This window comes from Coffea arabica, chromosome 6c (assembly GCF_036785885.1).
Source record: "Coffea arabica cultivar ET-39 chromosome 6c, Coffea Arabica ET-39 HiFi, whole genome shotgun sequence".
Classification (NCBI taxonomy): domain Eukaryota; kingdom Viridiplantae; phylum Streptophyta; class Magnoliopsida; order Gentianales; family Rubiaceae; genus Coffea; species Coffea arabica.
The window spans coordinates 57,415,323-57,433,407 of record NC_092320.1 but is presented as its reverse complement, the minus strand read 5'-3'; the positions used below and the strand labels follow the sequence as shown (position 1 = coordinate 57,433,407).

The following is an 18,085-nucleotide window of genomic DNA, read 5'->3' as shown; positions in this document are numbered from 1 at the left end:
GAGTCACATCTACATCATAAGGCAGTGGGCCCGTTTTTGTAATTGAATATTGTAAACGGTTGTTTGAGTAATAAAATACAAATGACTTTTGGCAAAAGAAATAGAAAAAAAAAAAGGAAAAAGAACAACAGACCCCATCTAATATGATCAATCATATGAACCTTAAAGGGAAAGGAGGCTGGAATTACTAAAATCAGGTTTGCATGGTCATTTGCACTTTTCACCCTAAATGAAAACAAATTAAATAGACTGACAAGAATATTTGGTTCACTTTTAACCAAGGAATAGTTAACTAGTTTAAAATTAGGATTAATTTTTTATACGCTGACAATGTATACACTGTTACCTTTCGATAAATGATAACTATGTAAAATTTGTATTTAAAATTCAACTTTTGCACATGTATTATGAATTGAACGGTAATAATGTATACAATATCAAAATTATAGAAAGTTATACAATTAGTTCACTAATCCATATAGTCTTGAAATTTGAAACTTGAACTAGGTCCATCAAGTTGGGAAAACCGAAAGTTATTCAAAGTTGGTTCGTGTTAAATATCTAACTTTTTCTTAAGCTCAATTTATGAAATCAATCAAACAAGATTTATATTTTACTATTACAAATGATTGTTTACACCTAAAATGATTTATTGTTTACTATTACAAAGATTTATAGTTTATCCCTAAAATAACTGTTTCAATTGTCTACTATTACAAATTACATTGATCTCAAAACATTCCATGTATACCAAGGATAAACTATGAATTTCTCAATTAGCTGAAATAATCATTTGTTATTTGGATGGCCTGTAAAGACTTTAACTACCAAAGATGGACTTCTAAGTAGTTGGGGGATATATACTGCTTGAGTCTTGTGCTCACAGGTGTTTGAACCTTTGTCTCATATGTTTTTCACTTGGGTATTATCTCAAATCTTAATCCCTGTAAAGAATTAGGAGCTCCATTAGCTATTTTTTATCCTTAGTACTTGTACACCTAGCAGAATATATAAATGACTGAAAGACTGTTTAGTTAGGATATCATATGTACATAGGCAATGGGTACTCCCCTTCTTTTGCTAACTTGGATTGCTGATGCTTAAAAGGAATGTGCTTACAAAGAATAATCTAATGAAAACTTGTCAGTTATGGAGGAAAAGGAAATGATAGAACAAATCACTCCAAATACACTATGCTTTTTGTTGGGGAAGGGGTGGGGGACATAAACCCTTGGACTTACAATTAGATGGAACTGTGATCCATTTAAAAGCTTCCCCATTATTTAACATACAAAATTTTGAGGTACTTGACTCGCAATGTTTAAACCTCAGTTATGATGCTCCCCTTTCTTCCAGCTGCAGTTTCAAGAACCCTAGACATCAATTTCTTATCCAAATCAATTCAAAAGTCTCTACTTTCTTTGTGGCTGATGAGTGAACTTCTGTATGTCAAAGATGTCCAAAGATTCAGAAAACATATCCACTCAGTTCCTGAGGAGAAAAGGGCACTTCTAAATCATATGTGCTGCTCAGAACCATACTAATGATAGCCACATCTCTGCATAGATGTACATAAGTTAAACCTGTAATGTACATTGAATTTGTTGAAATGCTAACCTTACTAGATCAACCTCACTAAATCATAATATAAAGACAAAATTACTTAGTTAAAGCTTCGTTTGATGAATTCCCAGGCTTTAGCAAATCAGTGTATCCTTCTGCTGAGCCAAGAGCAAATTCTGTTAATGAGCTAACAGCAACTGACATTCCAGCACATAATACCCGAATTGCAACCTCAGCCATTTTTTCAGCTGTCATGACTTCCTCCTCTAAGTGGCCAAACTCAACCACCTCCATACTGTCTACAGATTCCATTCCAAACCTTTTTGATCCACCTGGAGTCCGTCGAGTGTCTTCCCTCAGTTGTTGGGCATATAAGGAACCAACACCTGCTGCAAAGAAGTCCAGTCCATCGAGCACCGGAACTGCATGGATATCATCCAGGAATCTGGACCACTGTATGCAAATGCCAAAAATTGGAGGGACACCTAAGGACCGTTGTGGGGAGAATGGTAATTTAGAGATGTCCGGTTCCATGCGGACGCAGCGAAGAAGCCAGCCTGCCAAAGCATGGATAAAAGATCTTTGAGAAACGATCCATGATTCAAATGAAGCTCGCCAGTTCCTGAGCTCTGTCTCAAGGTTGGCTGCTGAATGGGCTAGATGGTGTGGCTCAGATGGTGACATTACAGTGTATTTCTTTGTCCCTGTGAGTTTTGATGGTGTATTAGCCAGTAAAGTCTTGGCTTCATCAAGAGTGCGCTTCTGTGATCGATGGCACTCTGCCATCACTTTCCACATTCTTGCCAACCTGTTCGGATCACCAGAAAAAGGTGTACTGATGCATTTCAGTTGTTCGAGAATTAAAAGAGCCATCCATAGAATAATATCAATGCATGATGCCTTAAATATCAGCTGGATTAAGTAGATACTTAAATTTACCAATAACTAATGATGATAAGGGAAGCGAAGTGCGGATCATGGTACTTCCAGCTTAAATTGAAATGAGATAACTATATGTAGATTAAGATTTTGAAGAATGCAGAGTATGAAATATAAATTTTACTGATTTAACTAAGGTGCAGTATTATGATCATTAGGCTGGATACGGAAATAATTATTATTAAAAATTGTAAAGTCATTTCTTGACTAACATACCCTTGTACCAATTCTACAAGTTGAGGCTGGAGTTCTTCATCCCTTAAGGTTTCAATTCTCTTTGAGATAGCTTCAACAGAATGTATTGAAACCTTTATCTGAGTATGCAGATCTCTTATGGCTGCTCTAGTCTTTCCGATTGAAGAAGCATCTGCTCCTTTATCATCTTGGTTTCTAAGTTGCAAGCACTTCTTTTCATATGCAATGCGAACACGTTCACCTTCCTGTTAAAAACTAAAATAATGACTGACTGACTTTGACAAGGATTAAGATCCCATAATACCATGCCATATGTGAATGTTTGATTGGATTGACAAGATAACACATTGAGCATAACTCATTTGATTAAAAATCCATTTGCAGCTCACCATCAACTCTGATGAGTATGTATTTCATAAATACATTACTTACATGCTGTTAAAAATTGCAAGTTCTTCCTTACCATGAAAAGTTCCTAATTTATCCACTAAGCCTAATCCATAGAAGAGCATACATCAAATCTCTGCACGTGGTCTTGCATATACTCTTCCTGCGTTTGATAAACTTGCAAGACACTCGCAAACTTTATATAGAAAAGCTTGCCAAATCATGCCTTTCAGTCCCTTTAACAGTATTGCAAGACTTTCCCTACAGCATGTAAGTAACTCCAAATTTTGGAGCCCATTAACCTAACAATAGTCTGTTAAAAAGCAGTTCTTCCTTGGTTTTTCATTTTTTACCTTAGGAATCTAATTTCTTTAGAGCTACAACTATAACCACTTTTGGGAGAACACTTACTTCCCAAAAGTTATGTACTTCCATCTCCCTTAGATTAAAAAATCCTAAGCAAGAATCTTTAGTTACAACAACCTTATAGTACTAGCATACCAAAGCAGTAATGTAAAAGTAAACCTTTTGTCTCCAAATTACTAGCCTAGATATTTGTTTTAATTATCTGAAAGGATTATGGGTTTAATAGGTACCACTCTTCAGTAGAAAATGGTTTACTAGCAATAGAGGCATACGCTGACTAGCATAAACATTTGTTTTAACTATATGAAAGGATTATGGGTGTTTTGCGTACCACTCTTCAGTAGAAAATAGTTTACTAGCATTAGATGCATACCCTGACTTGTTGATAGAGCTTTTTCTCCCAGGCAAATAACCTGTCCAGTGTTGATTGGTGTCCATGTAAAAATGTGCTTGAGTCATCCGAGAAGTCACTGCTACTTTCATAACTTGCATCTCTAGAAGCTGAAGAGTTTGTCAAAAATCTTGATGAGGATGATCTAGATGAAGCTGACCGTATTAAAGCTACAGGATTCAACATTTTGAGGGCTGCAAAACAAGGTAAGCTTGTTACAACCTATTGCCAATGGCAAGTTGAAATTCTGGAAACAGCATATTACTGTCAACAAAGCGAAAACCTATATTATGCATGTTATTGACGCTTGGCCACTATTTTCATAATTCTTCTCAAGAGATCCAGCATATGTGCTGACAGAGTTCTGTAAATCACTTTCCAGATGGTATAAAACACTTCCTCAAAGGGAAACCTATATTATGCATCTTATTCACACTTGGCCACTATCTTCATAATTCTTTTTGCAAAGATACAGCATATGTATTAGCACATTTTATTGAATGCTTCCCACATGGTATAAAACTCATATATCCTCCATTCTACTGTGTTCCAAAGCAGTACTTGCCCTCATTTCTTTTTTATAATTGAATATAATGGGCATTATTGGTGCATGCGGACAGTTCTTCATTTATTAGAAGGTAACAGGCTGTTAATGTGTACCACATCAATGCAATAAAACAGTTCTAACAAAAGGAAACCATTCATCATTCTTTTCTGTTTATTTTCCACTCTGAAGTAATGCTGATAGAACAAACAAAAATAATGCACTCAGTAGTCAGAAGTTCAAAATTGTGACAGTATGATAATATAGAGATTTTCCTGTGCTTTGCAACTAGGAATTTCCAACCACATGTATTGGTTGTTAAGTTGTCAATGAAGCTTCACATCTTTTTGAGAAGAAAGAATTTTATAAGATTGAGTACTTTTTCTTGAACTTTTAGGACAGAAAGCTTGCTCATCCAGATTAATATATGAGATACTTCTAAATTTGATTACTGCCACTGGATTACTGCAAAAGACCACGAACAATTACAGGATTGAAAAGTTCAACGAATTGAATAATGCAGGGAAAGAAAGTTTAAAAAGTAGAAAAAGTAGATAGATACATAGTGCTCATCTCACCTGCAAGATCATTTGACGTTGATGTGTATTGAGCCCTTCTGGCTTCTAGAATTGCAGAAACTTCATTGGCAGAGTCACAAGCAACTGCAAACTGAGTTTCAACATCCTTTATAACTTCTGCCATGCTTGTTGGCCTTCTATTAACATAAACAGTGAATCCAGGTGTTTCATCCTTCGCTTCGCCCTCAGTAACAGCTGTTTCTTTCTTACTGACTTGACCTGCATTTTGTGATTTGGAGATTTCTATGCTTTGATTGGTATGGGGTTGTAATGGTTGTGATCCTTGAACTTCAGGCTCTGTGGCTGTACTATTCTCCGTCTCATCATCGTCATCACAATCTTCCACGACAACTTCTTCTTTATCACAGTCCTGTTCTGCCTTAGGTCTCTCTCTTTCTGCACGTACTCTATGATCAATTTCCTCATGTTCAGTTTCCTCCTCTAGTTCTGGAATACCTTCCTCTTCTCGGACTTGCCTTAGCCCAGCAACATCATCATCCAGTATGGTGTAATCCAGATTGCTCCTTGTTGGATAGCCATAGTAGTCCAATGAAGAAAATGGGTTCCAAAAGGAATCCCATTGTGATGTTTGAGGGGAAGGAGGAGGAATATTAGGCCTATTTTCAGGGGAATATTGGAAAAATGAAGAATTCATTGGAGTTGACTGCATTGAGAAGAAACCATCCATCCCATATTGGTGATGCATAGGTGAGTAAGTCTCAATTCTGACTGTTTCTGGAGATTGAGGAGGTCTCTCTTCAACAGAAACAGCAGGATTGCCACCTGCCCTGAGGTAATTTACTTGGAAAGATGATTTAGGTCCGGACTGCAGTGGTGTTACTGAAAATGATTTCGGTGATATGGTAATAAAACCAGGGGCAGCTTTCTTAATTGCAGTCAGGGGGGGAGTTGTAAATGAGTCAAATAAAAACTCACGAGGCTCATCAACCTCAATGTAATCTCGAAGAGCAGCAGAAACTCTTCTTATTGACTGAATATAAGCATTGTGTCCAGAAGCAAATTTCAGCCTTTGCTCAACAGCTTGTTTGATGAATTTCTTCCTATCCTTACAGAGCTGGACTGCCTCTTCATCATCTAACTTAGATGTAGAACATCCCATGTCCCTCGCTACAATTTTCTTAAATTTTTTTTTTCTGGTTTACCTCTATGCAGTTTTTAAACTCGTGTCAAATTCAAAGTCGAGAATGAATTTTCTTGCTCTTCTCGCCAAATTCATAAGTAATCCGTTCAGCTGTTCAGCATATGAAATCACGTTTGAGGGCTTTAATTCTGCAATACAAGAACTGAATGAACTGCAGACAGTAAGGAAAAGAATGAGACACATTAAAGCCTTTTCAAACATCAGCAATAAATTTGTCAATCAGTATATAAGATTGAGGTATAAGGCAAATTTTTAAAGTTCCTATCTTGGTTTTCAAGTCAAAGATCTTGTAAAATTTTATATCTTTTCTTCAGTTATAAATTCCCCCCCTCCACCCCCCCCCCAAAAAAAAAAAAAAGAAAAGAAACAGATATGGACTAAAAAATAAAAGCAAAACCTCAAACTAAGCACTTCACAGCTCGGGCAAACTTTCAAAGTTCCTTTCTTGGTTTTTATATCTTTTCCTCAGTTATTAGCACCCCCCCCCCCCAACAAAAAGCTCCTTCCCCCAACAAATAAACAGAAAAACAAAAACAAAACCTGAAATTAAGTACTTCACTACTAAGGGATGCACACATGTATGATGTGCATGGACAGAGGACTTGAATTGCCAGAAAAAAAATGATTTTGCAGAGCTGTGCAACAATCAAAACTTCATCTATTTGACATCTCAAATTTAGTGCAAAATAGATAAATTAACAGAAATTACTGCAATGAGAACCTCACGATAGAAGAACAAAGAAAAAAAAGACCATTACTCAATTCAAGAAAACAGGATGGTAGACCAACAGAGGCAATACAAAGCAAGAAAAAATCAATTAATATTGAATTTTGTCATTTCCTGTTTCTTACCTTAGAGTACCCAATAAGTGCGGACTGATAAGTCTACATTAGAAGAAAAGAATAAAAGGCTACCAATCTACCAGACATGTGAAAAAGAAATGCACAGAAGTCCTCAAGAAATTTGCAAAAGGTGGTAAGAGAAGGATAAAGTAAAAGATATCATGTATTAAAGAAAATCAAAATTCTGACCATCACATGTTTAAGCATGGCATTTGTATGCATTGAAATAGACAAAAAAGTTGATGATTAAGTGTAGAAGCACAAAAGAGTCTCAGTTTCAACAATTCTTTTCTCCCTAAAGCATCATCTTAGCACGAAAGTGGAAATTTGGAGCAGTAAACCATATCCCATCCCCACTCCCCCCCCCCCCCCCCCCCCCCAAAAAAAAAAAGCAAAACAGGTAAAGAGAAATAGCGAAGGAAGACAGAAATGTGACCAAAAATGCAAATCACAAAAGCTAATAAAATTCCCAATCACAACCTTGTGAAACAACAACACAAAACTAGAAGCATTACAAAAATCAGTATAAATTGGAAAGTAGATGGACAGTGGGACCTAAATTAGGCCATGAAGGACACAGTTTCCGCTACTTACCTACTTTATATTTTATTGAAAATTGAAAATTGAAAATCCATGAATAGAAGGAAGCACCATTATGCAGAACTCAATTCAGCTACAGAAACAGAAACAAGGCAAACAAAGATAAATATCTAAAACCCAGAAAAAAAAAAGAAAAGAAAAAAACCAAGTAGCTTAAACAAATCTAGAACTCCAATTCATGCTGATCAAACCCAACTCTACAGGAAACATGAAGAGATTGAAACTCCCATTATGAAAAGCTGAATATCAACTAAAACAAAAGGAAAATTTGAAAGGACAGAGATGATAAATCCAAAGCATTTACCGTAATTGAAAGAAGTCTCGGTAAACCCGTATAAATTCCCCTAAAAGAGGCAGAATTTGAAAATCCCAGATGACAAATTTGGCCTTTTTACCTATGTTTTCAGAACCGGACCGGATAGCGACTCGGCCGAGGTCAGGGGTCAGGGGTCAATGGGTTCGACCGGGGGTCGATAGGGGTCGAACCGGATGACGTCATAAATAAAAATTATTTTAAAATTAAAATGTTATATATATAATATCTAATAATATATTGATATTAATAAAGGCATATTCATATATATTTGATGTTTCAAATATATTTAACAAGAAAATACAAAGAAATTAGAACAATCAAGTAGCAATTTATATTATTTAATAAATATTAACAAGTTTAGAATTAAAATTATGAATTTAATTGAAAAATAACATCAAATTTTAGGACAATATTTATAAAGTATCAAATATTTGAGGTATATCAATAAGTTTTAACAATTTAGGGGGTCAAAACATAATATTAAAAAGTTTGAATTTTTTTTTTAAAAAAATACTGTTGAACCGGAAAAACCGGTTTTTTCCCGGTCAAACCCGGTCAAACCCGGTTTTTGACCGGCTTTGACCGGGTTTTAAATTTCCGGTTTTCTAATGTGACTCGGACCGGCTACCTGGCCGGTTCCCGGTTCAACCGGTTCGACCGGCCGGTCCGGTCCGAGTTTGAAAACAGAGCTTTTTACAAGAAGAAAGTCCACATACATAAGAAAAAAGAAGAAAAGCATGACTAATCTTCCAGCAGAACCAGTTTCTTGAACAGCCGGAGAATGAATATGTGATACCATATTCTTACCTGACAAGTGTAACTTATATACTACCAGTAGTTGTAGTAACAAACTTAACAGAAACGAAAATGGAATGAGGGAACCTTTTTTCCGTACCTGAAATGAAATGAAATGAGATGAGCAAGAAAGAAGCTGCACTGTGTGTGTGAGAGAGAGAGAGAGAGAGAGAGAGAGAGAGAGAGAGAGACGTTGGTGAAGTGAGGGGAGAGAAAAGCAACGGTCAAAATACAAACACTCGAGCTTTAAAGATATATTTACTTTTTTAAACCAGAAAAAAAAATAGAAAAAGAAGAGGAAAACGAAAAAGTGAGAAATAAAGCCAATTAGCCAAATGGCAATAAAGGTTCAGGCTGGAGTCCATGAAATAAAAGGAAAGAATATGGTTGGAGATAGCGAATATGACAAGTCAAACAATCTGCCACTGGGGTTCTTGTGATTTTCTGAAATGCCCTTGTTTCTTGAAATTGCTGCTTTTGTTTTACTTTTGCTTTTTCTTGTTTTGGATATTTTGTAAGAATGGTACTCTAATTTCATGATTCTTGTGCTTAATTGTTTGAGTGTGAGAGGAGGATTTGTTTGCTTGTAATTTATTATTCTTTTGCTAGTAGAAATCTTTGTCTCTTGAGAGTCATTATTATTGCTACTTTTAATTGTTGCACTTCCTTAATTGCAAAGGCTAACCCAGTCGAAGCATAATGACCGTACATCTGTAACGTAATGTATTGTATGTCTCTATCTCGTAAAAGGTCCCATTCTTCTGCCCTTTTTTGGAAGTTGATGACGATTCACAGTTATTAGATTGGCACCAAAGGGGAGTTCGATCCAATGCTTTATTTTTCTCCTAATTGATTCTAATTTGACATTAAAAATAGTCGAATACTTTTGTCTGTAAATACTGCACATTTAATTTCATTCATAAATCTATTTTCTTTCCTGTGAGATCTAGTTTCAATAAGAATATTTGTTCTTGTTATTCATATATTATGATGTGAATATATCACACCAATTCGTTATGTATGATAGATGAGATTCCATTGATACCACGCAAATTCCAATAGATTTATTGAAGGGGTCCCGTGGGCTTGCATCTAGTAGGATTTTTTTTCGTATGACTCAACTGAGTCGGGAGAATCAATGGGACTAAACTACTATCGAATCAGACGGGTGCACCACGCACCTATATGGATTTAGAAAAGGTCATATATGGTGGCATATTGATAGGAGGTAAGGTTTAAATTCTTGACTTTCTACCCCACAATTCATGTGCTGGCCAACTCTTCTAAAGGAAGTTGGTTTGCATCCAGTGGGAATTGAACTTACAAATTCGCTATATTTATATGTCCATGGTAATTTTATGTTGAAATGATAAAATTACCCCTCTTGAATCCAAATTGTATTTAGACTTGAGAAGGGTAATTGATATTTTGGACAAAAATGGCTGTGAAAATAAAAAAAAAGGGTTGTGGCATTAACAGCACCCAATTGCAAATGGTAGTGTACTTCTTTCACTTACGACCAAATTAATTAGACAAAACTATTTTTCTTTTAATTATTCACAATTGCTATGTTAATTGTCCTTTTTATTAGATTGTAATCAAAACGAAAAGTAAGAACACTTTTTATCCTTTCACAAATTGAATATTCAATGGAAGAGCAAAGACAGATATGGGCATACTAGTAACAATCCCCTTGACTCTATATTTCATTTTTTGTTCAAGTCATTCTTTATTTTTTATCAGCCAGGATTTCGTGCTTTTTCTTTTATAAATAGTTATTCTTTTTTTTTTCTTGTCTCAGGTCTAGGCATGTCAATGGATTGGATCTTACTCAAATCCAACTCAAACCCACTATAATTGGGTAGAATTTCAATTTAATTTCACAAACTCGGACTTTACTCAGATCTAGATCTTGTAAAAGAGTCATGGATCTAGAGAAGGTCTGATTTTCTATGTTCCAAATCCAAATCCAAATTCATACCAGATCTTATCCAAATCCATGTATATATAATTAAATAGTTTGTTTGTGTGTGTGTGTGTATACACACACATTAGTAAATTTATAAAATGATCTAATATTCTATGGCCATTAGATTGAATATAGTGAGACTCTATGATTCTTTTATTTTTTTTTAAACTAATTCTAGTTATCGTTGTAATTGATATAAACTTTTTTAGGACAAGGAGAAAAAGTAAAGGCAAACAAATGAAAAGTTGGACATGGATACAGTTAAAGTTTTGGAAATAAATAGAAATAGTCGATAATAGTTCGTTTTTGAGTTTATAATATTGCATTCAACTTATTGAATATTAATTTTGTTATTTGAAAATATAAAAATTAGATGGTATTCATATTATTTTTGAACTCTATATATATTTAATATATTTTGACTTTAGTATGTTTAAAAAGTACAACGAATATCCATTAGATTCCCAGATCCATGGGAGTTTAGATTTGGACTTATTTTTTTTCAGACCTATCAGAATCTGAGTATACCTAAAGTTCGGATTTGGACTTACCTTTTTAGACCTATAAGAGTCTGAGGCTACTTAAATTTAATGAGTTTGAATCTAAATTAAAGAGATTCAACTTAAACCTTGTGCATTAACATACCTACTTGGATCCTGTTCTCATGCCCATGTTCTAAACTCGGAATACTTGATCTTTTATATGCAGTACTCGCCTCACGTCAGTTTTCAATGTTTAATTGTTTTATTCCTTTAGACACTTATATTTTATACTGCCAAACTCTTTAGATAATAGATGACAGCTAATTACACAGTTCATATATCTATCTGAAGAAAACTCAAGTGGGATAATCATGGAAAATTTTAGTAAAGAGGCGTCCGAAAGATGGTCAAATAATGGACTAATGATTCTCCCCATTCACTACAATTGGGAAATAATTATTGCATAAAGGGACAACGTATTTGTGTGACATTTAGAAACATCTTGTCAATCTTACACAACTTAAAAATTAATTATTATATTCCAATCTTTTTTTTTTTTTTTGTCAAAACGATAAATTAATTATTATATTCCAATCACCACCACAAATTTTAATAGACCCTTTTTTCTATTTTGTTATGGAGAAAATATTCACCATACTGGATTGCAGCTAAAATTCTAAACCCAAGAAGTCTATCTTGTGAAGATTATAAAGATCAAGTAAGAATGGTTAATTGCACCTGGTTTTTGGCAACAACGGCGTAAAAACTCTGCAGTTTAAAGATTCCATGTGGTGCATATTGTTTTTACTTCACAAGTTAAAAAACAGGTTTTGGTATTTGATCTGAAGGAATTATAATTCGTTGTTATTCAAAAAGCAATTGTCAACTTTTACCTCCATTAGCGCACTTCCTTCTGTACAACATATAGCAATAAGTATGATAATTTACCTATCCAAACTCCTAAGCTAAGTATACATGAACATGACTAGAAAAAGGTTGTCAAACAGTTAGAGATTTAGGATATCGCTTGATAAAATATGAAGTTTGCACTTTGAAATCTGAATTTTAAATCTGTTAAATATTGAAATATTAGCATTTGAGTGTATTTTGTATCAAGTGATAAGTGAACAACTTATCACTTGTTGTTTTAATTAAATTTTGTCTAAATAATTCAAAGCCATGTAATTAATTAAAACATCTTATTTTTGTTATCAAACATATAAGAACATATTGAGATCTGAACCCTCTTAAATTTAAATATTAAATTGGGTTATCAAACAGAACTTTATATTTAAGTACAATTATGTTTTAAGTTTTGTATAATTGCTGTATATATTATTGAAAGATCCTTTCAGCATAGTTGAGCTAACACCTTTTCTTTTGTCAAAAAAACAGCTTAATAGAGAACATCATTTCTGAACTTTGCTACCAAATTATTTGCTCGTCCTGTGTCCGAAATCAAACTTCAAATATTGCCCCACCATGATCACTTCATGAACAACTTTAGTCCTACATTATTGTTTCTATTATGTAAATGGCTGTCCCACATATAATCCGGTACAAACTATATAATGAATTAATGATGACAAAACTCGAGGAGGTCTTGAATCATCACAAAAATTTGTCCGCATTAAAACATGGAGATATCCTTTTTGGCTTTGTTTTTTTGTATTGTAATCTTTTGAGAAGACCAATCTTGTCAACAACTTAATGCATTATGTGGTGCTTGGATACTCTCTCTCTCTCTCTCATAAAATATTTGATTTATTTGGTGTTATGTCTATTCATGAGTTCGTTATTAGCCTAGTTTCTTCCACATACGATTAGGCAAGATAAATGTTTGGATCTCTCTAGCTATTTTCTTGTATTAATTTGCTATATATTTTCCTCCATCTTCATGATTAAAAGTGAAGAAAATAGTCTAAACATACATATTTTTGGATAAATTTACATCAACCTAAAAATGTTGATATAAACTTCAAATATGATTTTTCTCAATAGGTATAGATCATGATATATTCAAAAAGTACTTTTTTTGCAGAAAATTTTACAGTATTTGATTTACATGTCACACTAGGATGGTGCAAGAACTTTGAAATTTTGAAGAAACATAAAAGTACTTGATTAAATGTCGAAAAATTTGTTCCTTTTCATTTTTTGCATGCCTCTGACATCAACTATGACTTATGAACCAATTTGATTTCTTGGATTTAATTTTTTGAAGTAAATGAAGGATTTGAATTTACCACTACACAGTGAGGATCCAAATCTAATAGGATAGTGCACTATGTAGTTCATATACATATGTGCTCACACATATATATACAATCATTCACACACAAATATATGTATGTATGTATGTATGTATGAATGTACGAATTCTACCTTAATTCTCACAAAAATTGATGTGAACGGGTATCTTGATCACACTTTTATTATGCAAGCAAAGCAGTACATGCAACCAGTGGACTCAAAGTAATTTATTTACATGCATGTTGATGTTCTTGAAGTCATTTCCTTTTGATATGTTACGGGACATTCTAAAGTGTTTCCACTTGCAAGAATGACATTAATCGATATTGTTGAAATCTATCCTGGTATATCATGGTTTCAGTGAACATAGTGTTAAAATCAGATTCATTCATGGGAATAGTTTAAAGGAAGAATATCAAGATTATAGATGCTACAACTTTGAGAGTCAAAAGCATCTATAAACTATTGAGAGTTTCTAATATAAAAAATGAATGTATCTACCTAATTGTAATTTTATTTTAAATATTAGATATACCCACCTCTAAGAAGTAAACACTCATGATTTCTTTACATCTCAAACACTAATCGATTTTGAAAAATTACAGTGTCTGTAATGCAATTATTGTACTAATTTAAAGTAACTAAAACTAGCTTGTCACATTTTATTCTTTGGTAATGGGCTATTTTCTCATTTTGAAGGGTTAAACTTTGTGATAAATTTATCTGTCATATCATGTAATAATTAATATTTTGTGGTATCCTAGTTGGCTAGTTCCAAAGAGCAACAAGCCAAATGCAAGAACAAGTAACAGTACTTTTTCTCTGATGATAAAGCAAACCTTAATCCTAAGAAATGGACTTCTTCTTTTGTTTTTTTGATACCATCCCAAAAGTTGAAAATAGTTCTAAATCAAAATTAGCCGTTTGATTTTTACGATGAACAATTTGATTAAAGTCGGTAAAGGGCGTCGGCTTGCTATAAAGCTAAAGTGGAGACCCGGACCCACGAAAAAGTCCGGTGGATGTTCTCGGCGGTGGTGTGTTAAGCGATTGCCCCTGATTCACTCCATAATTGCACAAATGCCCTCAGTTCAGTTTAGTTCAGTTCGGTTGGGCTATTTTGGTCATGTGGCTTTAGTTCCGGAAATGCCCTTTTTCTTTTGGCCATGATTGTGTTTTGGAATTTGGATAGGAGATTATGGGCAAAAATTTTTTAGAAATAACAATGTAGCAATTTATTTGATATGATTTATGTAAAATAAAAAATAATTAAAATTAATAACAAAAAATATTTATGATGCAATCAAAGAATTCTTTACAAATAAATAGCCTATCCAAAGCAAGGTGATTTTCTCTTTGTTATTGTTTTCTTTTCTTTGTAATGGTATAGGTTACCCTTTTTTCCTCTTGCGAGTTACCCAATTCATGATAAAACGTTTTGAATTTAGGAGTCTCCACTAAAAATTTAGACGTTTATTAATGATTGAGATTTTGAAGGAAATTTTGAGCTAGCTTTTTTATCTAACTCTAGGACAAAAGTTTAGTAGTAAATTCAAAAATCTCAATTGTTCATCTTCAAAAGAACATGAGTTGGCAAAACCATTTATTTCAAAGTAGGTAGTACTTGATTGAGTTAGTTGTGGAAAAAGTTTCTTGCATTGGGCTATGGAAAAATAAAACAGTGAAAGGTCATGCACAAGTAACTTAGTGCTTTTGGCGTACAAAAATCTTTCTTTATCTTGTTGCTTGTTTCCTATTGTCCACCAAGACATGGAAACGTTCATAAGCTTTTGTGGTTCACCAGCAAACGACAATTCTGTGTACAAAAAGTTTCTCTATGAAAATTTTATTTATGCAATTCAACGGTATTATAAATTTGTCACATGAAATGAGACAAAAATCCTCTGTCTTTCTTCTCAAAAAGAATATTAGAAATTTAACAATACCATCAGGGTGAAATATTGTTAATTCGGTGCATCTAATAGTTCATATTGTACTAGCGATGCACTACCCTAACAACACTCTAAATCTGACCCATAAATACAATTTAATGCATTAGGGGGGGGTAGATTTAGACTTTAGGAGTGTGGATTTAGCCTACAATTTACTCCCAAGACATTACTCGTTGTTGCTTTTCAAATTTAACTAGCATGCCTTAAGTATTCATTTTCTTGATCCGCTTGAACCAATGTTAGAGCAATTAGATATGTTAGCGTGTACGACTAATAGTCTGTTTGGATAAAAGATTATTTGAAAAAAATTATTTGGATAACAGTGTAATACATTTTATGATATAATATATTTGAAATAAAAAAATATATTTATGATGCAAGTTTAATAATATTTAGGATTCCACCGAATGCAAATGAAACACTAAAAAAAAAAAGTTCTACAAAGAAAAGGCACTCAAAATGTGCAGCATCTGATGTTCCTTTGGTCTGCCGGATACACGCTTTTTTAAGTCACAAATTTTATGATAACCCGAATCAAGGAGTACAATTTTAACCGCTGGGCCACCACCTACTTGGTGGGGTGGAGGCAACCACATTTCTGTGATTTGTCTCCAAAAAATTCAGGCGGGTGTGCTGTGCACCCGTCTGATCCGGTGATGGTTCAGTCCTTTCCGATTTATTCCTGAGCCTCCTTGAGCCCGCCGCCTTCCCTTCAGTGTAGGATAGATTAGGTTTATTATCTCCGGCAAAAAAAAAAAAAAAAAGAGTACAATTTTGCATTCTAACTCTTGAGTTTATGTTCTTTTTTTTTAATCATTAGGTTGTAAATTTAATCTAAGCCATATGTAATTCACTCGGTATTCTAGGAAAGGTTTGAAATCATGTGACCGCTCATAGACAAAAACAAAACTTAATTAGTTTTTCTTGCTTTATTTTTTGTCCCATTTTTTTGTTGTTTGCTGCTACAGTAAGGTCTATCTTAAAGTTGCCAGTGAAGTGACACTTGTGGAAATATTTCAGATTTGGACTACCATTGATTAATTTGTTATCTTGTAAAAAAGGGGTTAAATCAAGATCTGTAAAACAGTTTATTTTGAGATCACTGCTGCTGATCAATAATCTAACGCGTTCGACTGAAAATAACACGCCAATAAGTGGTATCTTCCAAGTCATATAAATTAGTTTTAGATTTAGAAGCTCTCAACCAATCAGGTATGAGATTGTTTGGCTTAATTCTATTACTCTTACACATGGTCGGGATGGAGCAAGAGCAAGTGTGCTGGCCGGATTGGCAAGGCAGAAACCAATACGCCATGACAAACCAAGTAAAAGAAAATAGGAAAAGCACATATATATAGAAGTTCACCTTTCACAAAAAAAAAAAAAAAAAAAAAAAAAAGGAAAAGTACAAACAGTATGGTTTTTAAAATTACATGCTCTTACTAACTATTAATTTTTCAAACCCATCGACTTGTTTCCTCTCCAGAATTTCTTGGAGCATAGTCAAAGGTTATTAGCTCTTTTCGAACCTTTCAATAGAATAGATAGTTCCATTCCCCTCCCTATTAGTCCAATATAGGATCAAGTGTAATAATATTATACTCAAAAAAAAAAAAATTTCTCAACGCATTATAAGTCTATCACCTTATCCCTAACTTTTAAGTGTTTTCACCCATATTCACGCAAATCTTTAAAATGTTAGGTAAGAGTTTTAGACATGATTGCAACTTTCAAAGTTACGATGTCTGAGATACTACTATAGTCCCCAAGTAAAACAGAACATTGGCATGAAATTTCAAGAAACAAATTTGAAACCATGTAAAATATCTAACCTTTGGGATTAATCCCTCCATGAGTGTAGGTGGGGGATCGAATCCCTTGCCTGCATGTCAGGTGCCTTAGAGCGCCACCTACCAGTTTCTTGGCTTCACTTTCAGAGGGTGCCTTAAGTACATCTGTCTGGTTTATATATATATAATCTGATTATCTAACTTAAAACAAATCACGATGATTAGAAAAAACAACCAGGTTGAGTCGTTTTATTATGGTAGTTACTTTTTGCATGATATGAGTCCAAAGGATCAATAAATAAGAAGCACACACATAAGATGATCTTCGTCTAAAGGATCAATGAGTATGAAGTACACATAATTTGATCGAAGTTAATATGGGCTATATACATGTATGAAAGTAGCTATTTTAATCACAATATTTCTCACTCTTATGTGACATGTTTAATTGAAAAGAATTAACAGGTTATGGATCACTTGAGTTTTACCCATACTGAATCCTATTTGGATTATATTATGTGTTTAAAAATCATTTCTAATTTTAAAATAGCTTTAAAAAATAACTAATCTTATCTTAACAATATCAATTTTCTATCAAATTATTACAATGATTATATTACATGTTTAAAAAATATCTTTAATTTTAAAATAACTTTAAAAAAATAATTTTACCTTAATGATACCTGCTTTCTACCAAATTATTACATAGAAGTATAGTAAAACTTTTTTAAATCACAATTATTGAAATCTTACATATTCCATAAATTACTTACTTTTACCACTACATCACTGATTAGTATTTTAATTGTTCATTGTCTTTTCTTAATTTTGAATTAACTTAGTGTAAAAAAAGAGAATTAACTGTTACACCAATAGATTTACCAATATTATTGGAAATTGAATATTTATTGATGAAGAAAAATAGACTAATGGATCTTTTTCTACTTAATTAAGTATGAA

The 18,085-nt window shown here is 33.5% G+C and overlaps 1 protein-coding gene across 4 annotated transcripts; it reads right to left on the bottom strand.

Moving 5' to 3' along the window:
* Window positions 1–1,538: 1,538 nt before the first annotated feature.
* Window positions 1,539–8,888, bottom strand: LOC113692779 (uncharacterized). 4 transcript variants are annotated; one of them, XM_027211330.2, is made up of 5 exons: window positions 8,780–8,888; window positions 4,964–6,276; window positions 3,824–4,035; window positions 2,719–2,942; window positions 1,539–2,371 (listed from the first exon to the last, which is right to left on the bottom strand). In XM_027211330.2, the coding sequence occupies exons 2-5, from the start codon at window positions 6,081–6,083 to the stop codon at window positions 1,660–1,662; spliced, it is 2,268 nt and encodes a 755-aa protein (XP_027067131.2). In that variant the 5' UTR covers window positions 6,084–6,276; window positions 8,780–8,888; the 3' UTR covers window positions 1,539–1,659. The 4 variants fall into 4 exon arrangements, with proteins under 4 accessions (XP_027067131.2, XP_027067133.2, XP_027067132.2 ...); XM_027211332.2 differs by lacking the exon at window positions 8,780–8,888 and adding an exon at window positions 7,873–8,593; XM_027211331.2 differs by lacking the exon at window positions 8,780–8,888 and adding an exon at window positions 6,978–7,307.
* Between the last annotated feature and the right edge of the window lie 9,197 nt (window positions 8,889–18,085).